The sequence below is a fragment of the Neodiprion virginianus genome, chromosome 5, assembly GCF_021901495.1.
Source record: "Neodiprion virginianus isolate iyNeoVirg1 chromosome 5, iyNeoVirg1.1, whole genome shotgun sequence".
Lineage (NCBI taxonomy): Eukaryota > Metazoa > Arthropoda > Insecta > Hymenoptera > Diprionidae > Neodiprion > Neodiprion virginianus.
This window is the reverse complement of record NC_060881.1, coordinates 3,418,327-3,439,764: the sequence shown is the minus strand read 5'-3', so window position 1 is coordinate 3,439,764 and position 21,438 is coordinate 3,418,327. Positions and strand designations below refer to the sequence as shown.

Here is a 21,438-nt window from a genome sequence, read left to right as displayed (position 1 = left end):
GACATTAAAGGTTAAGGTCGTGTAATTATTATTGAGTTTAAAATGTATAACTTATTAAATATTGTTTATTTTACATGCCACACTGTAATAATTATTCCAAATTTATTTTGTCCCAGACACCAGTTTCTAATAAGTAAAACAATGAAAATAAAAAAAATTGTAACGATTCTTAAAGAATGTGATCCAAAACTCTCTCTATACCTGAATCTTGTACCTATTCCATTGATATTGAAATTTGACAAAGTTACCTGAATAAATCATGACGTAAAATGACATCATTCTGCTATGCACAGTATTGCATAACAGCAGTTTGCTGTGGAAAGTACGTTTCATTTATTTATGCACTGGCGTTAATGTCTTTCATTGTGCATACAATCTTATACGATGCTACAGAGTATGATAGATACAACATGCTTGCAGCCTTACAACTCATTATGCAAGGTAATATCTAAATGAGTGATAGAAAAAAGTGTCAATTGTGATCTTGCTAATAACTATTTTCCTTATCGCAGCATGGCAGAATAACAAATGCCAATATTAGATGATGCTGAGCCTACAGGAAACAGTCATCAGAAGTTCAATTATCTTTGCTAATGTTGCTCTAACTGCAGCAACTCTGTGGTGTCGGATCCATCCCAGATCGCTTTGTGATACTTATTCTTGTGAATTCCTCAGCTGTTGTTGGGTGAATCCCGACAGTGGACTTGAGTAATGGGTAAGTCAAATTGCATCTGTAAATTAGAGCACAAATAGAATTTTAATCACCAATATTAGTTTCAAATGAATTTGATATTTAGCTCGACGGTGAATTACTTACTTCATAGCTGCAGCAAAGCCTTGAATAACTTCGCCAGCATTAGGGCCAATAAAGTGCATTCCAAGGACTTCCGACTTGTCAGTTCGCAGAGTGACGACTTTCAAGTAACAATGACTAACATTTTTCTGCGGTATAAAAAATTCTGTTGGCTTGTAGTAGGCATGGTAGACGTCTACAAAGTGTTCCCCATGTATGTGGATGGCTTCCTCTTCGCTTAGTCCAACACAACTGTATTCGAGGGGGCTAAAAACGGTAGTTGCAATGTTTGTGTACTCCATCTTCTCATCACAGGAACTGAATAACCTCTTAGCCAAGAGTCGGCCAGCATGAATCGCGACTGGGGTAAGTTCTGGCTTTTCCTGTTACAAATAAAACAAAAATTATATATGCTCATAAAATCGTATTCTGTGGTTAAAAAACCTTCAGAAAATTATTCATAATGCAAATCTTGTCAGAATTTTTAAATGTATTCAACTCTGGGCAATCGTGTATACAAGATTTCACGTACGTGGAGTACATCGCCGACAGCATAAATGTTGGAGATGTTGGTCTGCTCGTTGACAGTTTTAATTTTTCCAGTATCCGGGACAAGTTCGAGACCGGCATTCTCAGGTTTCAGTTCTTCGGTCAGTGATCGGCGTCCGATAGCAAAAAGTACAGTGTCATAAGCATCGTGATATAAACCTCCATCCTGAAGTATTGGTAGATATGATTCGATACGTTTCAACAATAATGCGAAGAATAAACACAAGGTACTGAATCTTTTAAATAGACAAACGGTATTGCGAGTAAAATTTACTAGCTGGATTCATTAACTGATATGTTCACTGAATCCAAGCTTGCAGAGGAATGAGACACATAAAACACATGTACGATAAGTTGTCTAGCAACACTTACACGATCCACCCAATGGACAAGCAGACGTCCGTCATCCTGTTTTTCGATAGCCTTGAGCTTAGCCTTATAAATGAAGCGAACACCACGATCTTGCATTTCGTCTGCTACCATATTTGCCATCTGTTTGTCAAATCCTCTCAGTACAACAGAACGCACCATGACTGTTGTATCATAACCAAGTCCATTCAAAAATCCTGCACACTCTAACCCAATATCTGTAAGTCTTGACTAAGGATAAATATTGATTCACGGTAGCAAACTCAAAGTAACCAGTGATGATAAATGTGTCACATCATTGTTCAAATTCGAAAGAAGTCAAAATTCTTGTAAGGATACATCCAGCACCAACGATTAAGGTTTTGCCAGGTGCCTGACTTAAACTGAAAATATCATCGCTGGTAATACCGTATTCCTTAGCTCCAGGTACATCTGGGTATTTCGGCCTACCACCGACGGCGATCAAGATATACTTGGCAGATACAACCTTTTCTTCTCCATTTTTCATAACTCCGACAACTGTGGTGGCATCTTTGAAATAACCCTGAGCATTTAAATATTCAACTTTTCTGAAATATAAATACTGAAAATTAGTATCAAATATTTTTTATTAGCGTGCAAAGGAAATAGGGCTTTAAGCGAACAATTATAATCTTCAAGTAAACAGACTTGCCATTGACAAACAAAGATTCAACACACATTCAATATTTCATTTTTTTTTTTTACCTTAAAAATTCTTTGACTTACCTGTTTCTTAGTTCAACACGAGTAACCCAATTGACTGACTTGATATGATTTTGCACAGCAGTCTTCAAGGTTTGCCAGTCGTGTCGTATAGCTTTTGAATTCGGTACTTGCCATCCATAAGCAACAGATTCCTAAGAAAGAATGAGTAATTACAATTAATAAAAATACACAGATATGAAAGTTGAATAAACATAGTATCCAACATCGTCTTCTAAAGACAATGATAAAAAAATAATAAATTACGAATTGATCTGAGAAGAAAAGGTTCGAAAACACAACAGGTGTAGGAGGTAAAATTTCAGAAAAAATTCTATCATTTATTAATTCTACTGAATTATACTCACATGAATTGCTTCACCAAGTAAAGCTGCCTGATGCATCAATTTTTTCGGAATACAACCAACATTAACGCATGTTCCACCAAGACCCCATTTGGTACCCTGGGGTGAAGGAGTGACATAGTCCAACACTACAACGTTAGCTCCAAGTTGAACAGCTTCCTTGGCAGCGGCTAAGCCACCTGAACCTCCGCCGATAACGATTAAATCGTATGTTGAGGCTTGATCTGTTAGGTACAAAAAAGAAAAAAGGAGTGTGAAATCAAACAGAATGAACAGAAAATAGTGTAGGTACACCCCATAATTCTATAAAAAAAAAAAAAAAAAAAACTTAAATGGTTAGATATAAGTAGAGCTCAACGTGGTGCAGACAGTTGAAGGTGAATATAAATTTACTCACTGGAGTAGCAAGCGATCGATTTTTTACCGATCAAGAAACAGTTGATTCGTGACTTAGGGAAAGCTAATAGTTTCGACCTGGCGTGTCGAAGCGGCAGGAACGTTAGGGAGAACATTAACGTTGCCATGATGACAGTGATTGCAATGCGGTGGCACTATGCTTCCAGATTACATACGTATGTATATATTATGTATGTACATGCAGCCATACGCAACAAGCAATGACCGGCGTTAAGTTAAAAATTCGATGACGTCACAATGAAAAGGAAACACGGTATAATTCGCTTAAAGTCCGACCGGCAGTGCTATCCGTCCCCTCCCAACGTTCCACTTTCGAATGGCCGTGAAGTACGGATTCCACGACGAGGACCGGAGGCAAAGCAAAAAGTGGTGTTCTTTTTATCACTGTAAGACACTCTAACCGCTTGATGAGATCTATATTGATCACGGGCTGTAACCGAGGACTCGGTCTCGGTTTAGTGAAACATCTTGCGGAGTCGGTGAGACCGCCGGATAAGATTTTCGCGACACGTCGGACGGTTAACAAAGCTTCGGTAAATCACTACTCATTCGGCCTGTACATTTTTATTATATTTACGTAATTGTGGACCCGTGCACGCCCTAGTGACGTTAATAAACGCAACTCTTACTCACCAATGGGAGCCATTGTTAGGTTTTCGGTGTGAAAATTGTAATATCAATTGAGATTATTTTTTGCACGGTTACTCGCTGCTCTTGAATCGTCAAGACGAAGATTAGGCGACGACACGGACACCCAATGAAAGACGATCAGCGTTGTTCTCGACGCTAGAAGCGATGAAAACCTACTAATCTTCCCCAGACGGGGTAGAGACGTGTCTCGCCATCTATTGTTATACCCCAATAACTACCCACATTCCCCACCAACTTGTTGATCCGTGTCTACGACACGATGACGATATCGAAATTGAAGTGTAATGTTCCACAATGATTGCGTGTTAGACTAATTGACTTGTAACACACATTTTGTTCGCAACGCTGAATATCTCCGTGGAAGACCGTGTATTCATCGGGCGATATGACAGAGATCATCTTAACGTCATATTCATCGAAATCACGACGTTGAAGTTAGTAATGTTATCGTATCGAAACATTGGGGAAAAAATCAGTTTTATTATTTTTATTATGATTTTGAAGGACCCTAGATTTCAAAATATGAGTATGTTTTGTTTTTGTTTCATTCAAAATCTTGAAGTAACGGTTTTTCATCAGCATGAATCGTTACGATCACGTTACTAACTTCAACATGGTTCGAAATCGACATGCGGTATTTACCACGCATCGTTTTGAAATATAGATAAATTTATTCTGCATATGGAATCCATCGGCCGAGAATTAGAGAAATTCATTCGACCGATCAGGGAAATCATAAAGCCGTACAAAACGTAAGAATTGCAGAAAGCTTCCGAAATTTAAATTTCTCATCTTAATCACAGTTTTCAATAATTACGCTTTTGGGTTCACGTAATACAGTAACACATGCATTGTATCCGTGTTGCGGCAGCAAGAGCAGGAACGTAATTTTGAATCATAACTATAATTTCAGAGCCTGGAAATTTGCGCAATATTGAGCAAGAATGGTGGTATACTTTCATCGTTGCAAATACCTTGGCTAGCGGATTAGATGAACGTTAGATCATATTTCCAGGCTTACCTAAGATAAATCGCGTCCAATTGTGACCCGCGTTACACAGATTCGCAATTTTTTCATAACCTTGGATATGACAGTTTATCGGATTTTCGCAATTAACCACGCATCTTCTATCTTTAACAAAAACTATTATAGGAGGTATCTTGATGACAATAATAATTCTTACAATTAGTGCTAGCTCGTACAACATTACAATATGTGCTCTCGATCCTAATGAAACGATAATTTATGGAAGTTATGTATCTGATCTGTGCAGATAATGCAAGGGAAATCACAAACGAGAAATATTGGCTAGTAGATGAATATTGTTAGAACACCTGAAAATTATTATTAAAATTTTGCACATAGTCTGCTATAACTTGGTCTTTCGATTAAGTTCCAAGTATATAATTGTGCAATTGATCTGTTGTACATAATACAATGAAAAGAATTATGCGATCATTCAATATAATAATGATATCGTACACTTTACTGATCAATTCTTGTTCTCTTTTCAGGAATTACAGGGATTGGCAGATAAATGGAAAAATATCCGAATCCTACAGTTAGGTGAGTCTTTAAGACAATTATAAGTACACGTGTTTCGATTACCAAATTCTAGAATATTTCCGAATTCTTCAAATCGATTTTTAGCAAAACGGTAGGTCATTTTCAATGTCTGAGGAGTCGAATTTAGTCAAAGTTTTGAAGAAAAAATTGTAAAAGTTTCGCTCGTAAAAATTTTCTTACACGAAACGCTTATTTCGCGTACCAACTATTTACAACTATATCTCTCACAATCAACATTGAAATAATAATATACACACGGAGAAAGGACTTTACGTGATAAATTATGCATGTTATAGAAAGAAAAGGGGAAACGGCAAGCCAATAACAATGAGTCCATATTTTTTTTATGCCCACGAAGAATAGATGTTATAACCTGTTTTAACTTATACTCGTAGCATTCGGGCATTATAGTGCAAGATAAAAATCGAATTTCGGTGGTGGTACTCATCTTCAGGAACTGCGTACATCATACATTATATCAGTATCCTATAAAATTATTGCAAAGTATGGCAGTCATCGATACAGGTTACGACGGATGATATCTAAATTTTAAGAATTGTTTATTTGATCGTTATTATCATATCGTAATATACCCGCGGTCATGACGTTATAGCGTGAGAATTTTTGCAATGCGTTAATTACAGATACAGGCAGCTGTCGTGTATTCAATAGTACACTTACAATCACTTATTCATTATTTTATCACGTAAGATTCCTGACGCCATCGACTTATCGTTTAACACGAGCGGAACGGAAATCATATAATTGAATCTAGACAAGAATCTATTAATTTGTATGGCTTGTTTAATTCGGGCAAACATGTTGACCAGTTAGTTCGGAAATGTTCATTTCGCAAGTTGAACTTTGATTGGCGATTATTCTTGGTGATCGTACATCATTCCTATAATATACATAGGTATATACGTCTGTTATTACCTAACTTTCCCAATAACACATTGCAGTCTATTAGATATACTTATACACGCGATTTATAGGAAGGTATCTCCATAAAGAATATGTTATAGTACAATAAGACATGTTTTGTTCAAATCTCAGATTCATTGACGTTGAAAAATAATTTCACTTGGCGGTGAAATTTAAGTGAAAATAAAACATACAATTGTACCTAGACTGAATATCGACTTTTTCCGTATCAAGAATCAAACGATCACGTAATTCCGCAATGTGTTAATATTATATTTATGGATTGAAGTAACGCCGTTGACGTGAAACCTTGAACGCCTACCTTCTGGAGTTGTGTTTGATTTTTCTGTCGATTCGAGAACTGGTACTTGTATCACCTCGGTTGGCGGTGGAAACGCCGTTCCAGCAGACGTTGCTTGAGTATTCTCCTCGCCCGAATCGTCGTCAAGAGTTTCAGGTTTTTTATGGCAAAATCCCCAAGATCTCTTCTTCTTCCCGCGTTCACTCATCTTTGCCCTCGACAATAATTGTACTCGATCCTTATTGTTAAATTCAACGTCCTTTCGAACTGATAACCGTCCGTTACTTCGCGCGATCGCCAGACGAAAAACAGTAATTACGGTAATACCTTATATCTCGAGACTCGGTTTAACGCACGAGCTTATCGTGATAGCGGCGTAAATGACGAATCTTCAAAGTGTTATAGATTGAACATTTTTCGTAGCTGTTTCGGTACTCACGAACAGATTGCGTGGTAAACGACGCAACACCTTTATTACCGAATAATTACTTTTTACACTTTGATTATTACGAGATTCAAATTAGTAATGTTATCGTAACGAAAAATTGGGGGATAAATCGCTATTTTTTTCAATTTTGCAATGATTTTTAACGAGCTAAGATTTATAAATATGAGTATGTTTTGTTTTATCACGGTTTACCGAATTTCAGAAAATTCCAAAATGGTGAAATAACGATTTATCCTCAGCATGAATCGTTACGATAACGTACGTTACTAACTTCAATACAATTGATTACTTTACTAATTTCCGGGAATAAAGATCAAGTTGCATTCAGCTGTGTTTCATTTCACCCACCTTCACATTGTTACCCTTTTTTTTCCCCGGTGTAAAATTACAAATATTAATGTTGCTTGTACAGGAAAGTCGATATGACAAGCGCTCTATAGACAGCGGAACCCTGACCCAGATCTTGTTATATCGACCGCGAATGATTTCAAGCGAATTCGCTTGGCAACAAAACGTTTCATTGAATGTCAGGGGAAGGCCCTTTTGCAAAATCGAGATCACAGCGTCTCATTCTAATTGCGAACTGCATGCTTCACACGGAATTGTTCTCTGCCTCTTCTAGCCAATTAACATAACAACTGACAATACTTTATAGGATTAGTTATAATGCATCCTGCAAAAATGAGCTCGTCATGTGCCTGTCTAAACACACGATTGACGCAATAAACCTTTACTATTTCGAAACTACAGTAGAACATCGACTATTTGTACGTCCGTTTACTTTTTCCGAACCTATCATCCGAAATTTTGGAATACATCAACAAGCTGTTAGAAAAAAATACATCGTACAAGAACTATTCGCCGACTTACAACAAAATTAACTGTATTTTAATTTTTAACTTTACATGTGAACATATGTAGAATGTGACGTGTTAATTTTTATTTTTACCGTCGCAGATGTTAAGGACACACAAAGCTATGAAAAGGTGGTGGAGGAGGTCTCAAAGGAGGTTGGAGATGCGGGTTTGAACGTCTTGGTGAACAACGCTGGGATTGCCACTAAATTCTCTCGCCTCGGGCTTGTAAAAGAAGAACAATTGACCGAATGCTTTCTGGTTAACACTGTTGCTCCGATTTTACTGACGAAGGTAAATCGTAACTTCATTTCATCGATGTCATTAATTTATAAATATCACACTGGTGCAATAAAATTCCAGCAACATGCTTGTAAGTAACACGTACATTTTAGGTGAGAACTGTACCAACACGGAATCATTCTTTAACGTGGCGAAAATTATGGCATTATGCCTTCAAAAAGAGATATAGAATAGTTTAATCTCAAGTGAATTTGAATCAATGCACCGACATACACACAAACAATACCCAAGTTTCAAGTTTATAGTCTTTAACATGAATGCTGTCTCCATATTTAAATTTTGACTGTAATTATTAGTCAATAACTGTATGCAAATATAAATTCGGGTTTTCGTAATTATGGAAATTAATATCACTGTATCGTAAGTTTTGAAGAGGCATATTTTGCTACCTGGTTAGTTACGATTACAGTATACACTCCAGTATATTCGATTCTGGTCCCCCTTACAATGCTGAAATTGTCTGCTAAGGGAACCACATGGAATCAACTACCCTCAGGTGTTTCCAATTCTTCTGTCAATGCTATTGTCATTAAAGTTGAGCATTGGAGAAAATTCTTGTATAATCATTAAAAGATTATTAAATTATCAATATTTTCTGTCAGGCATTTTTGCCGCTTCTCAAACAGGCAGCTTCTAATAAAGAGACTGAAGACTTGAGCGTCGAACGTGCAGCAGTCATAAACATGTCCTCGATTCTTGGCAGCATCGGTGAAAATACTCAGGGTGGATATTACGCATACCGGTGTAGCAAGGTATGAAAGTAATATGTTTTTTTTATTGTGATAATTATTTAAATTGGTCGTTTGTTACCCAAGAAAATATCTACACGCCATTTTAGTCCGCACTGAATGCAGCAACCAAGTCAATGAGCATGGATTTACAAAGTGACGGAATTCTTGTGGCGTCTCTTCATCCTGGATGGGTGAAAACTGACATGGGTACACAAAATGCACCTATGGACATTGATACCAGTATAAAAGCAATTCTATCTACCCTGCAAACGCTCAACAAAAGTCACACCGGATCGTTCCTACAGTATGACGGCAAAACTCTGCCCTGGTAATTGATAGTCCACCTCTGCCATGATTATAAACCAGAGTGAGATATGTAAGATGGCAACATTCTGTTAAAGGTTCGAATACAATTTTTCTGGTATTTGATTACTGTTAATAAAGAAGCATTTATGAAAACCAATTTCAACTCATCAAAATTGATTTGTGATCCGAAAGTATAATGCCACGTATGATATGACTAAATACTACAAGTGGATAGAGGAATTCCTTTATCGCTTAAACAAATTTAAATGTCGTAGGACGATATTGAAATTGGAGTATTTTTGGTGTAGCTACCATAATTTAACTGTAAACTTGGACATTCCATAGCACGTAGCAGGTCCATTACCTAACAAGCCTGTAGCACTCTTACTGTAGCATTACAAACCAAACTTTATGCTGTTGTGTATGTCCAGGTTGGGTCTCCTGCTAGATATGGACTGTCCGAATTCACAGAAAACTCTGAGTACAAAGTAGGATATATTAGTTGAATGACATTATGTGCCGTTCAACTATAATTCGGAAAGATATATACCATCACCTATGATCAAATATTTATTATTGTTCGGTAATATGATACTAGTCAAGATTTGCAAGCATGCAATAGAATGGACAAACTTTTTACACACTTTTTAAAGTTTAGAATGTATAACTTAATGGAAAGTCAACTTAGCTTGATTATTTGACATTTGTGTACATGAATAAAACTTAATCAGTCTTCAATCTCTTAGGCGTTGGCTCGCTGTTCTGCGAATTTGAATCTTCAGAGAAACCAAGATGTGCGGAGAAATCTGTCAGTCCCTGTGAGTCACTCACGGTTGAAAAACCTGTTTATTCAAAAAATCTGCCTCATTACTGATACATGTCAATGGTCTTAGAGTCGGTGGATCGAGAACTAATGACTTACAGGTATTAGAGTCCTCTGCGAGACCAAAATTTGAGTTTGAGGAATCCATGCCGGCTTTCCTAGCTAAACTATTCTCTTTGTCACCAATAACCTTTCCTTTTTTTTTCTACATTAACAAGATAAGATAAAATGTTAGGTATGTACAGAAACTGAGAATAAAACCAAAGTCAGCAACCCAGATAACTAAATTAAGAGCAGATTACTACATTAAGCGGTACTGAGTTGTAAGTACTAGCAGCAATCATTATAGCACTGTGCCTATAGAGTTGCTACTAATCTCCAGTGAATTTAAGTTACAGCAAGCTGCCAAAAATATTTACATAGTTGTGAATAATACGATTTGAGTCAATGTTTATCAGCATCGATGCCATCGTTAGATCCAAGCTTTTACGATTATTTTTTATTCGATAATTGTATGCATGAGTATTTGCAGTCATTTACAAATAATTATATTAGCAGAACAATGCAACTTGCACAGACCCTTTTTCACGATCTGGGATTACTAAAAAAGATTCAAAAATCAAAGAACTAATAGAAACTTGAAATGTTACCTGCTCAAGTGTAGATATAGGAACCCATTTGTAGATTTTCATCGTTGTTTCACCTATGGTCACCCATTTCTTTTCCCTACGGTTTCAAAGTTGGCTTTATACAACTATAGGACTAACAAGCCAGAAAGTGTTTATTATTGTTGGATCGTATGTTTACTTACCAGTGTCGTACTTTGTCGACAACTTGCATCACCCGCTTGATATCATCTTTGGCACGACTTCGTGTCTCTGCTCTCACAGATCGTGACATCATTATATTTTATTCCCAATCTTTCGGAAACCGCTTATATTTTGCGAACTTTATTGCTTTATTCGTTCATGCGATCATGGTTTGACGTCAAGTTAAGAAGAGAGGTTAGAATATCTTGGAATATAGTTTCACGTCTCTGTCATACGGAACTAAATTAATGATGAAAGCTACAGCATCATGATTACTTGGAGAGGTTAATAAAGTGCATAGGTCCACCCACCTGCGAATGGAATGCAAATTATGACAAAATATGTGGGCCATAAAAAATAAAGATACGGAGGCCGAATTGTAGTATCCCCAATATACTAGTCGCCATCAGTCGCCATGTTTACATCACAGCTGAGATGATATAGAGTGCATTCCGAAACTACCTGACCGTACTAAAAACTCCCTAGGACAGAGGCAGAGCTAGTCACGAACTCTGCAGCGCAAAAGAGATAAAAAGTTGTCAACAGCATTGAGTGCCAATTTTGGAACGCACTCTGCGATCCACCAATGATACACTAGATTTACAAAAGAAATCCCCTAGTCGGTTTGAAATACGCGTGTCAAGTTCTTGGCGTAAACGTGACCTATTACTCGCCTAGCCATGCTTGCGAGTGATCGTTTCGCACAGTCCACAAGCTCAATTACAATAGAGTTTACAATTTATACTTACCATCTCTGTTGATTATTTTTATTTCTGGAAGTAACATGACGGAACCACAAAAATTAGAAGAGAAAATATTGGAAAATAAATGGATGGTACGAAGCAAAAGACTTACCTTCGTCGAATCATTTGCCGTGACTTATTTCTTCAAATTTGGATCTATGCACTCTTGGCCTCGTCATTACTGTGTATTTTAAATTGACGAGGCCAAGGGTAACAAACTGTATAAGTGTACACATTTTAATGGACCGAGAACCAGCAATGTTCTGTTATAACGTCAAGTAAATTATCATTAAAGGGATGTCGAAGTGCTAACGAAGGTAGCAAATAGTATTATACGATTCAATTTTTTTATTTCTACAGTTTTGAAATCGTTTAAATTTTAGTAAGTCTTCGTGTTTGTCATAATTCTTGTGTGGTAATTGAGGGAAGTTCGGAAAATTAATCTGAAAGTCAGAAAACCATGTGAATCGGAAATAGTAGCGTATTATAACCTCTGAATAAGTGAGAATCTGTTGTATATTTTGTGTTTTCGACAATGTTTTGAACTTCCTTTGGCCAACACACGAGAACAATTGCAAAAACTATCACGTTACAAAGTTTGAAACGATTTCTGGAGATTTCTGGATTTTTCTGGAGAAAATTGAACTGTAAAATAAAATTCGCCTATTTCCTCGGCGCTGGAATGTTCGCTTAAAGAATTTTTATGATTACGACAATCCCTGAAGTACGTTCACAAGTTCACAACGATTTTTTTTTTCGATGTAATACATGACTTATATCAGAGGGTATTGCTATGTCAATGACTGAACAATTCCAAAATTTCTGTATTTATTTAGAAATTAAATACACTAATTACAGGTTAGACCCTGCTTTGTTTACGATGCTGAGTTCTCCGAGTGTTCAAGCTTCCGAGGTAGATTCCAGCAGTATTTCGTCCATGGTCAATATCTCGATTGCCAGCAGTGGAAAATTGATTACAAGAACTGCCAACTGTGGACAAGCATACAGGACGAAACAGCATTTGTAAATATTGAAATTGATATAGGTATTGTCTTAAGCATTTCGCAAGCAAGTATTAATTCAGTCCGCTACTCGTTTACATTGTCTGCAGGAATCACTCATAGAAAGCGAGGAAAAGCGTAGAACAGACAGACTGAGGCCACATTATGCCAATACTACATGGAAGAAGCGAAATGCACCCCCTGAAGACTGGAACAAACCCTTACCTGAATGGTTCAATAAGATCAATGAGAATTCATACCTTGGGATAAAGGCAGATCAGTTGAAGAATGGGGCCGAACCAGTTCTCGAAAAAAAAGACTCGTGCTCGATATCTTAGAAGGATTTGTAACAAGTCGTAGTGTAAATAAATTCAATCCCATTATCTGAGGCAAAAAAATACTCAAAAGCGAGGATAATTTTCTTGCATACTAATAAACTGTTCAGTTCTATCCAAAATGTTTATCCCATTACAGGTTTAATCAAATAGGGAACCAATTGCTGAACATAATTGCCTAGTGCACATTTGAACATCACATGGAGATGAAGTCTGTCACTTAACTAACAGAGCACAATAACATGATAAGACAGGGAAGAACTAAAGTCAACTTGCTTCTCGAGCATTCCATAACCCACCAAGCCCTTCATTAAAAAGGTATGGGTTCTTTTTTATCATCCAAGTGCCATTGATTTTTTTCAATACCTTGCGGTTCCAATAACATTTGAAAGTTTGTGAAATACTTTTTACCATGGACTTGGATAATGTAAGTCAAATACAAAAATTTGTATAAACACTGACACGTCTGGTAATGCTAGAAAACGCATCTCCATTATATCAGAATGGCCTAATGTCTAGCCGGCATCAATTCCTTATCCTTTTTCATCTGACGCTTTAGACAATGACGGAAAAGCCAACGATACGCTTAACATGAACGAATCATCGGCATCCAATGCCGCTCCATGAGATGCATTTGCTCATGGCGCAGCTACGGTACAGCTGGCGTTGATTGACCATGTGATTACTCAGGCCGGCCTAACCTAGAATGTCATGTTGCAGCTAGCAAACTCGTTACGCATAGTGTATGAATTGCGTGGCAACTCAATGATCACGCAGTATAGAAGGGCTCAACTGTACCTATATCGGGTACTGTGTAGTGACAATTACAGTTTAGTTAGAAGTCGGAGATGTCGTGTATGTTTACGTATATATATCAAATAATTGGCGCTAGGTGATCGACGGGGGGACGACAGTTCATGTCTACCGCTCATGTGTGTAACACTGGAAATGTATGTAGAAATATGGTGCGCGCACCGCAAGTTGTCAGGTTTGTTGTATTCAAGCGTATCAGCAGCATTTAGAACTTGGAGCATAAGTATTAGAATCCGTCGTAAAAATAGAAGAGGAAATGTAACGCAGGCGGATACAGAAGTTTCCTGCTATTGGCAGCTATGCGTCCTGAAGTGAGCGATAGGTGGCGCGCTTGCAAATCGCAGTGAACTTCATTTCGTTGAGATAGACTCGCGACGAGCCGAGTTGTAGAAAAAGAGAGACAAGTGTTGTAAGAGTGTTTTGAATATTTGATCCTTCCCCGTAGGCGTTGATGATATCGATAGCGTATAATCATACCCGTTCAGTTCCTTTACTACGAATCCAGTTTAAGCATGTTTGTTGAGTGACGTAATCAAAGTACAAATACCGCATATCAACGAATATTTTTCTTACACGAGACATCGAATGTGAAAATCAAATATTAAGCGATAAGGCTAAACGGAAGTAAAAAACGACAATTCTTCACTAATCTGGGTGTTTACACGTCCGCGTAATTCAAAGTGTGAATCCGAAATTGGCATACTTGGCACTGTGTCGTTTGTCAATTGTTTCTCATTTACCCACCTGTAAAATATTAACATAGAAGATTGAAAAATGGCTACAGACTGCGGCGAAGGCGATTACCTCGGTGCGTATCGTCGGTTTTTCGAACATTTTGTCGCCCAGGTCGACCCCGAAGACCAACTACCTGTAAAAGTCAGCTCGTACGATCTCACGGAAGCTGAGATCAGCGGGGAAATAATCGACTGGACGCTACAGTATCTCAATCAAAAGTAAGTGTATACATCATTAGTCAGCAACGATCCGGAAGATGCGGTGGATTATCTTGTGATCTGTAAATCATATTACGCCTAACACTGCTTTCTTTCTCTCTACGGCTGCTCCGTTGTAACCTTTTCAACAAACAAAAGTTGCGGCATCGCCATTGATATATATCAAGTCCAGAATAATACAAGTTATCTTCTCTATCTGCGATCCGGCGATTACCAGCGGTGTTTACATCGCGGAAATGGAATGTTTTGACAGCCACACATCGCAGATTATACGCAATCTCACGTTCTTTTACTCGTAACGTGATGGGTAGGGGTGGGGTCGGCTCTGACCAATATCCTCGCGGCTCGCTGTGCAGTTGACACATCCTGTATTGTTAGATTGCGTCTTGACCGCGCCCTGTAATACCATTTTCTCGTCACATGCTGTGCATGAATATCGATGCTATGCATGTGTGACGCTCATACAATATTACGCAATACTATACATGTCACCTGGCCGGCGAGTGGCGACTCATCGTAGTAAAAATACGTGCTGCACTGCAGCTGAGGTGACTCGATTTGAATTTCCGAATACGAAATTCATTGCCGAATTGACCAGTTCATAAGCGACATGATCGATGTAACCAACTCCCGCGGAAACGTATTAATTAAATTTAAACGGTATCTCGTGGTATTCCTCTGCATTTATTGAGACGGCATCGTTTCCATGGCAACCCTGATCACACAGCAATTTATAGCTGGGGTAATATGTTATACATGTAAATACGTTACCGTCGGTTCACAAACCCACACATGCGATTATAAGGCCGGCCGACAGGTGGTGTTCACTACCTTGCGACACAGGTGTTTCCCAGTGAATCATTCACAGCGAGTTTCATCAATACGTAACCGGGCCACCTAAATGCGGCTAAAGTTAGTAACGCAGTAAATCATAGTAAGGCAAAACGTATTAATATTTTTTTTATGAAACTCTACTACTTCAAAATCGCTATAAACTTGCAAAATAGTAATTTTTCGTTACGTCAACGTTACTAACTTCAGCCTCGTCCGACTAACGTGTAAGGATGAGGAAATTAGGGTAAAGTTTCAGGATAAATCGCTGCGAAATAAACAATCTTCATTCTATATAAATTTACAAATATAGAGTTTATTTACTTAGGAATAAACCCAAAGTAAAGAAATTAAGATTAGTTATACGCCAACCGTTCGTAGTCTCAATAGGAACGTATACATTATTATCAAAAAAAAATTTCACTGTCAGCCGACCCCATTTACGTAGCGACCACACGTTTGTAGAATCTCTTGGCCACTTGTCCGCTTGCCTCATGTGTCATAGTCTGAAATAGCGAATTGTTTTGTAATTATTGCATGCTACATTATTTCCTCGCTTGGGACGCCTGCAGTGTCGTTTAGCACTGAGAATTAATCTGAATCTCACCATCAGATAGAAAGAAACGTTATGTTTACTTGCCGAGTAGCGAGAGAATGGGAGGGGGGCACTGGTATAATAATCGCTATTCTCAATTCGCAGAAGACTGCATTTTTTTTTAGTTTTACTTGTCGTTGGATTGTACTTATAATGGCAAGGATGACAAATTGTGAGATTTTTGTTTTACGTCTAATGTAGTCGCAACTCATCAGACCATTTTACGAGGCTGAAGTTAGTAACGTTACCGTATCGAAATGTAGAAAGAAAAATTACTATATTTGGCACTTTTAGAATAACTGGAAAAGTTTAATTTACAAAATCTGAGTTTGTTCATACTTTAATAACGGTTTCCTAAATTACAGAGAATCCTAAATTGGCAAAATAATGAGTTTTTTCTAAAGATGCATCATTACAATAACGTTGCAAACTTCGTGATGCCTGATGTAGATAAATCGTAAACATGTTTCTTACCAAAATAGCACCTTCGGGGGTGAACTCGTATGTCCGTGTTATTCTGGAACCGTTTGGACTGATCGAATTCGTAACTAGCCGGCCGTCCACCACATCTGTTACATTCTAAAACCCAAGAACGTCAAAGACGTATGACAATAGTATATTATCTGAGATTTTGTGACGAGCAGTATCGTGATTAATGAAAGAGACGTTATTATCAAATTAAACCAAAACTTATGGGACCGCCGCTCGAATAAGCGATAGCTAAAGATAATCAGTTCGAAATCCAACTTTTTCCGCTCTACAATTCCCTCCCGATTTCTTTCAGAAAAAGTGTAAGGCTGAAAAGAGAGTACGACCTTGACTACATCTCCGGATGGCATTGATTCCTCGTATTCATTCCCGGGGGTGAAGGTTAGCTCGTTAGTTCGCATCGCAGACACGTTTCGGATGGTCCATTTTTCTCCGTTTTGCTCAATTTCCAGACGTGGATTACTCATGGCCATCATTTTTCTACCGATGTAGGGCACGCCTGAAATAATTTCCATCTCATTTAATTTTTCACCTTTCAATTCAATTAAATTGGCGAGGACGAATGAAGAAAAAATAATGCGTTCGCTTGACCGGAACTCGCATGCACATGTATATACACAAATGCATACAAACCGAGGCTGAAAAGTTAGTAACGTTATTATAATGATTAACGTTTCGAAGAATCGTTATTTCACTATTGCGGGAATTTCTGAAAGTCAGTAAATCGTAATAAGCCAAAATGTATTCATACTTTGGCAACTTAACTACTTTAAAGTCACCATAAATTTGCAAAATAGTGATTTTTCCCCCCCAATGTTTCGTTACGTTAACATTACTAACTTCAGCCTCATCATACAAATTCTGCGTGAAGCGTTCGTTGATTTTTTATAACTTGTTTTGGTCATATTTCTTTTCCCAATTAAACGTCATGTGGTTGAGGCAAAGAAGTAAAAATCGCGTAAGAATCGGATGATATTATCAACATTATTAGGAATATAATTAACGTTCTTGGAAAAATAAAACTTTCATGATTTTGAACTTCACGTAGATATAACCATACTGAAGTTAGTAACGGTATCGCAACGATTCATGCTAATCGTGAGGAAAAACCGTTACTTTGTGATTTTGGAATTGTTTGAAATTCAGCAAATCGTAGCAAAACAAAACGTACCGATGTTTTGAATTCTTCGTTCCTTTAAAATCATTGTAAGAATAAGGAAATAGTAACTTTCTTCTTAATGTTTCGTTACGATAACGTTGCCAACTTCAATTTCGTTAGGTATATGTATATAAGGACGCAATAGGTATGTACGAGAATGATTGATTCGTAATGTCAGATCCCTTATCGATTCTTACATCGGTTGATGCGTAGCTTATATGTAAAGTCTGTGTCTAATAATTTGTCAGCATTTTCTCGCATCACGAAGATGTTATCGGGCACGTACCGATATCCATGATAAGATATCGGTGTGGTTACAGAAAGTGGGTTTTGGATTACGAGTGCAACATGTATAATTATATTTATATAATTTTATGTCATCCACCTTCTAAAGCCGTCTCGAAATGTCAATTATAGATAAGATATATTTGATGATATATACTCTGGGCGTGATTCATATGTTGCAAATTTTATCAATACGCATATGCCTGCATTATATACGTGAAAATGTGACTTGCGTCTATACGCATGCTTTTTGTAATGACGCAGTAATTCAGCCTTCACTGTAATAAAATCATCCTCCTACCTGCAGTAATTATCAATACTGCTGAGAGTAACCGAATATTTACTGCCAATAACTATGCATTGATATGTTGGATCAGTTAATGTAGGCTACGTAATGATATTTGTTTTTGAAAAAGTTATCACATTATGCGTGATTGTAGTGATTTCTGCAGTCATAGTAACCTTATCATTGCATCCGGCGCATATGCTGCTACAATATTATATTTTTACGATAAAAGCTCGCGTTGTGTCTAACACGAATGTAATGTCGAAACATAGTTTATAGCTGGGTAGTTCATCTACTAATTGTATTTTCATTTATTTACTTTTTTTTTTAAGTAGAAAATATACCTTTAAGACCTTGCATTCGGCAATGTAAAAATTGAATTATGGATTAAAGTGTCGAACGAAAATTGAGAGAAAAAAAACTTACCAACAGCTTTGAAGTATTCGTCAAAATTCTCGCTACGTTCGTGACGATAAACTCCTACTATTTCTGCCATGATTATAAGATGTGATGTATTTCGGGCTTCGTGAAAATAATAGAATAAATCAAACCAATCGTTGTTGAATTCAAAATTTACGTTCTTCCCGATTTTATTGAAAGCTCGTTCAATCTGATTCTTGTTGCTCGGGCTGTAGCAGTTCTAAACGTTTTTCCACACGCCTCCAGCCTGCTTAAGTACGGTGTTCGTGAAAAGTTATACTTATAAGTAGGTTCCAGGTAACGCTAACGTCGAGCGACAATTTTCGTTATCCGCGAACGATAACTTGTAGACTATCTCTGTGTATAACGCCCTGTGCAGCTCCCCCTCTCCACGAATAATGTCGCAGCATTTCATATCATGCCATAACAGGATATTTATCTCATGCATACTATACATGCGTGTGATAAAGCCGATTTTATCTTTGCTATATGTATATATTTCCGCTTGATTGTTACCATCGCTTCCATATAAAATTTCTCATGACTCACTCATTGAACTTACACTTGATTTATTAAATAAGATACAAAAAATTATCGTAGTGTACAAATAAATAGAATTTTTTACATTTACTTTTATAGTTTACTTTGTTTGCAATTTATTTAAATCACTGCAGTTCTGGTGGAGAAATTAATGAAATAAAGTTCAACTTATTGCGAAAAAAAATTGCCTTTACAAGAGTTGTTTCACAAGAGAAAAAGAAAAGAAAGTAAACGTCACAATTGATCTGCTTAAATTTATAGAATCTCACTACTGTCAAAGTTTTCATCCGAATTCAAGTTTATCTTCTCATTGTCTTATACTCTTTTTCAGGTATTGTCCACCTAGTCTACAATCATACCTGGTCCGATTGGTATTGGAGGAAGTGAAGCGGATTTGCAGTAAACAGTCAGAGGCATGCGGCTGGCGATTTCAGGATAACAGTAACTATATTGAATGTTATATTAGCATACTCTCAGCAAAAATCCTGCTTAGCAAATCAGTGATGACTAAATTTATATTCTATACATAGATATTACTTATTTTTAACAGAATATATCACTAAGAGATTATTCACCGCTTTATATATACATTTTTAAGTTATTAATCATTTTGTATTTTTCAGCTTTCGCACCACTTAGACTGATGCAGGTTGTGATCGGTAAGGTCAATGAGATCTGCCTACGTTATTTGGAAAACAGTAGGTTAGCGTTACTACCACCTCCTCCGTCCACCCCAATTCCATTGGTCTCGAGATGCGCGATCAAAAATAGCAGGCGGAAAATGGAAGATCGTCACGTGGTCATACACGACTTGCACACCATATTCAGTATTCAGGTAAGTTAAGACAAAGTTACAGACAATTGGTAGGCTTCTGCTCTTGTAGAGACAAAAATATAGTTGTACAATTTAACGTACAACATTCAATTTTACCTAGTAGTTACTCCTAATCTATAAGGAACTTGTTCCATTTGCAGGATGATTCTCCAGGACACTACTATGCGGTCTTTGACGGGCACGCCGGGCAAGATGCAGCGGTATATTGTGCAGCTCATCTTCATCAATATTTAGCAGAGAGTAATCATTATCCCACAGATCCTGAACGTGCCTTGCGAGATGCTTTCCTTACCACAGATGCACATTTTATTGAAAAATCAAATAAACAGGTACGATAAATCTGGCAAATTGTATTCAACCTAAATATGTATGGGTCGGGGCAGTCAGATATGCACGCAAAGATTGAGCCTGCAATAAGCGATAGGGCATCATAAAATTTGAAGCGTAATTTGATCCAGGTACTAAAACTAATATTTGGTTGTTTTTTTCTTTTTTAACAGAATCTCAACAGTGGGACAACGGCAGTCTGTGCTCTACTGTCAAAAAGAAAGCTCTATATCGCTTGGGTGGGTGATTCTCAAGCCGTGCTTGCTAAACGAGGCCAAATAACTCAACTTGTAAATCCTCATAAACCTGACAGAGATGTGAGTTTATTAGTATGGAAAATAATTATAATCTCTCTTGAATCAATTTAACTGAATAATTTGCTTCAAAGTTTTCGCCTCACAACGTGGTCGTAGAAAACGACTTGCTCATAACTATCACATTTCACGTTTACTCGCGTCGTGCTTATCGTAGGTGACGGTCCGTCAGGATCAATAGAAATGATGCTTCGATCGTGCAGATTCTTTAACACAAGTCCCTGCTTGGGGTCTATGAATGGACGAAAATTTGGTGTTTCGTTGCACACGGTTTTTCCCATCCTCCAGTGGTAAAAAGCCAGATCGGACTCTAGCGGTAGTAGTTTTTTTTTTCCTTGAAAGAACGGCGTCCAGTCTTCCTCGCTCAATCTATGCCTATAGTCGATGTAGCCCGATACCTCGAATCCAAACCTTGTGAAATGACGCAGAAACACTACCGTCATCAATGTCCCAAGTCTGTTAGCTCGCTCCCGCAGAGCCAACTCCTGTTGAAGGGTACTAGCTGGTACAATTAACTCTGACGCGAGTTCATAAGGGCCGCGAGTTGGATACAATAAATTTTCAACGGCCTTGAGACGT

General features: G+C 37.5%; 6 protein-coding genes across 15 annotated transcripts in view; 3 read left to right on the top strand and 3 right to left on the bottom strand.

Annotated features, from left to right (window-relative positions):
• Positions 1-54: 54 nt before the first annotated feature.
• LOC124306116 (thioredoxin reductase 1, mitochondrial) lies at positions 55-6,946 on the bottom strand. 3 transcript variants are annotated; one of them, XM_046766319.1, is made up of 8 exons: positions 6,681-6,946; positions 2,803-3,023; positions 2,459-2,589; positions 2,051-2,280; positions 1,715-1,929; positions 1,326-1,508; positions 818-1,176; positions 55-731 (listed from the first exon to the last, which is right to left on the bottom strand). In XM_046766319.1, the coding sequence occupies exons 1-8, from the start codon at positions 6,865-6,867 to the stop codon at positions 602-604; spliced, it is 1,656 nt and encodes a 551-aa protein (XP_046622275.1). In that variant the 5' UTR covers positions 6,868-6,946; the 3' UTR covers positions 55-601. The 3 variants fall into 3 exon arrangements, with proteins under 3 accessions (XP_046622275.1, XP_046622277.1, XP_046622276.1); XM_046766321.1 differs by lacking the exon at positions 6,681-6,946 and adding an exon at positions 3,850-4,029; XM_046766320.1 differs by lacking the exon at positions 6,681-6,946 and adding an exon at positions 3,197-3,477.
• On the top strand, positions 3,489-12,674 carry LOC124306120 (C-factor). 4 transcript variants are annotated; one of them, XM_046766327.1, is made up of 7 exons: positions 3,489-3,749; positions 5,383-5,434; positions 8,065-8,255; positions 8,867-9,016; positions 9,103-9,396; positions 10,048-10,119; positions 12,535-12,674. In XM_046766327.1, the coding sequence occupies exons 1-5, from the start codon at positions 3,624-3,626 to the stop codon at positions 9,325-9,327; spliced, it is 744 nt and encodes a 247-aa protein (XP_046622283.1). In that variant the 5' UTR covers positions 3,489-3,623; the 3' UTR covers positions 9,328-9,396; positions 10,048-10,119; positions 12,535-12,674. The 4 variants fall into 4 exon arrangements, with proteins under 4 accessions (XP_046622283.1, XP_046622284.1, XP_046622285.1 ...); XM_046766329.1 differs by lacking the exon at positions 3,489-3,749 and adding an exon at positions 4,405-4,501; XM_046766330.1 differs by lacking the exon at positions 3,489-3,749 and adding an exon at positions 5,058-5,192.
• Positions 9,859-11,363, bottom strand: LOC124306125 (B-cell CLL/lymphoma 7 protein family member A). Of its 3 annotated transcripts, none has more exons than XM_046766340.1 (5): positions 11,245-11,363; positions 10,936-11,002; positions 10,775-10,850; positions 10,224-10,329; positions 9,859-10,143 (listed from the first exon to the last, which is right to left on the bottom strand). In XM_046766340.1, exons 2-5 carry the CDS (start codon positions 10,962-10,964, stop codon positions 10,025-10,027), a joined length of 330 nt encoding a protein of 109 aa, XP_046622296.1. In that variant the 5' UTR covers positions 10,965-11,002; positions 11,245-11,363; the 3' UTR covers positions 9,859-10,024. The 3 variants fall into 3 exon arrangements, with proteins under 3 accessions (XP_046622296.1, XP_046622294.1, XP_046622295.1); XM_046766338.1 differs by having other exon boundaries at positions 10,936-11,173; positions 11,245-11,360; XM_046766339.1 differs by having other exon boundaries at positions 10,936-11,160; positions 11,245-11,340.
• LOC124306121 (UPF0545 protein C22orf39 homolog) lies at positions 11,544-13,510 on the top strand. Of its 3 annotated transcripts, XM_046766331.1 has the most exons (4): positions 11,544-11,768; positions 12,535-12,699; positions 12,788-13,038; positions 13,152-13,510. In XM_046766331.1, the coding sequence occupies exons 1-3, from the start codon at positions 11,718-11,720 to the stop codon at positions 13,013-13,015; spliced, it is 444 nt and encodes a 147-aa protein (XP_046622287.1). In that variant the 5' UTR covers positions 11,544-11,717; the 3' UTR covers positions 13,016-13,038; positions 13,152-13,510. The 3 variants fall into 3 exon arrangements, with proteins under 3 accessions (XP_046622287.1, XP_046622288.1, XP_046622289.1); XM_046766332.1 differs by lacking the exons at positions 11,544-11,768; positions 13,152-13,510 and adding an exon at positions 11,830-12,400 and having other exon boundaries at positions 12,788-13,077; XM_046766333.1 differs by lacking the exons at positions 11,544-11,768; positions 13,152-13,510 and adding an exon at positions 12,430-12,461 and having other exon boundaries at positions 12,540-12,699; positions 12,788-13,077.
• Positions 13,511-13,788: 278 nt separating this feature from the next.
• LOC124306109 (mucin-5AC-like) overlaps positions 13,789-21,438 on the top strand; it is a 45,248-nt gene continuing 37,598 nt past the window's right edge. The window contains exons 1-5 of the mRNA XM_046766296.1: positions 13,789-14,778; positions 19,715-19,824; positions 20,007-20,218; positions 20,359-20,547; positions 20,719-20,862. Of these exons, the coding sequence (XP_046622252.1) occupies positions 14,600-14,778; positions 19,715-19,824; positions 20,007-20,218; positions 20,359-20,547; positions 20,719-20,862 (834 nt within the window). The 5' untranslated portion in view covers positions 13,789-14,599. The remainder of the gene's footprint in view (positions 14,779-19,714; positions 19,825-20,006; positions 20,219-20,358; positions 20,548-20,718; positions 20,863-21,438) is intronic.
• LOC124306123 (fatty acid-binding protein homolog 5-like) lies at positions 15,906-19,196 on the bottom strand. Its single transcript, XM_046766336.1, has 4 exons — positions 18,850-19,196; positions 17,020-17,192; positions 16,679-16,783; positions 15,906-16,115 (listed from the first exon to the last, which is right to left on the bottom strand). Exons 1-4 carry the CDS (start codon positions 18,917-18,919, stop codon positions 16,050-16,052), a joined length of 414 nt encoding a protein of 137 aa, XP_046622292.1. The 5' UTR covers positions 18,920-19,196; the 3' UTR covers positions 15,906-16,049.

Bases quoted from the DNA above. Each gene is read 5' to 3' on its own strand.
- LOC124306120 (XM_046766327.1), top strand. From the start codon at position 3,624: ATGAGATCTATATTGATCACGGGCTGTAACCGAGGACTCGGTCTCGGT. The intron at 3,750-5,382 runs GTAAATCACTAC...TTCTCTTTTCAG, and splicing joins GGACGGTTAACAAAGCTTCG to GAATTACAGGGATTGGCAGA. The intron at 5,435-8,064 runs GTGAGTCTTTAA...TTACCGTCGCAG, and splicing joins TATCCGAATCCTACAGTTAG to ATGTTAAGGACACACAAAGC.
- LOC124306116 (XM_046766319.1), bottom strand. From the start codon at position 6,867: ATGAGTGAACGCGGGAAGAAGAAGAGATCTTGGGGATTTTGCCATAAA. The intron at 2,281-2,458 runs GTAAGTCAAAGA...TTTATATTTCAG, and splicing joins CGTGTTGAACTAAGAAACAG to AAAAGTTGAATATTTAAATG. The intron at 1,177-1,325 runs GTACGTGAAATC...TATTTGTAACAG, and splicing joins CTGTCGGCGATGTACTCCAC to GAAAAGCCAGAACTTACCCC.
- LOC124306121 (XM_046766331.1), top strand. From the start codon at position 11,718: ATGACGGAACCACAAAAATTAGAAGAGAAAATATTGGAAAATAAATGG. The intron at 11,769-12,534 runs GTACGAAGCAAA...CACTAATTACAG, and splicing joins TATTGGAAAATAAATGGATG to GTTAGACCCTGCTTTGTTTA. The intron at 12,700-12,787 runs GTAAATATTGAA...CATTGTCTGCAG, and splicing joins TACAGGACGAAACAGCATTT to GAATCACTCATAGAAAGCGA.
- LOC124306123 (XM_046766336.1), bottom strand. From the start codon at position 18,919: ATGGCAGAAATAGTAGGAGTTTATCGTCACGAACGTAGCGAGAATTTT. The intron at 16,784-17,019 runs GTCGTACTCTCT...CTTGGGTTTTAG, and splicing joins CATCCGGAGATGTAGTCAAG to AATGTAACAGATGTGGTGGA. The intron at 16,116-16,678 runs GTAAGAAACATG...TCGCTATTTCAG, and splicing joins CCCCCGAAGGTGCTATTTTG to ACTATGACACATGAGGCAAG.
- LOC124306125 (XM_046766338.1), bottom strand. From the start codon at position 11,027: ATGATGTCACGATCTGTGAGAGCAGAGACACGAAGTCGTGCCAAAGAT. The intron at 10,330-10,774 runs GTAACATTTCAA...TTGTTAATGTAG, and splicing joins CTATATCTACACTTGAGCAG to AAAAAAAAAGGAAAGGTTAT. The intron at 10,144-10,223 runs GTAAGTCATTAG...TTGAATAAACAG, and splicing joins CGCAGAGGACTCTAATACCT to GTTTTTCAACCGTGAGTGAC.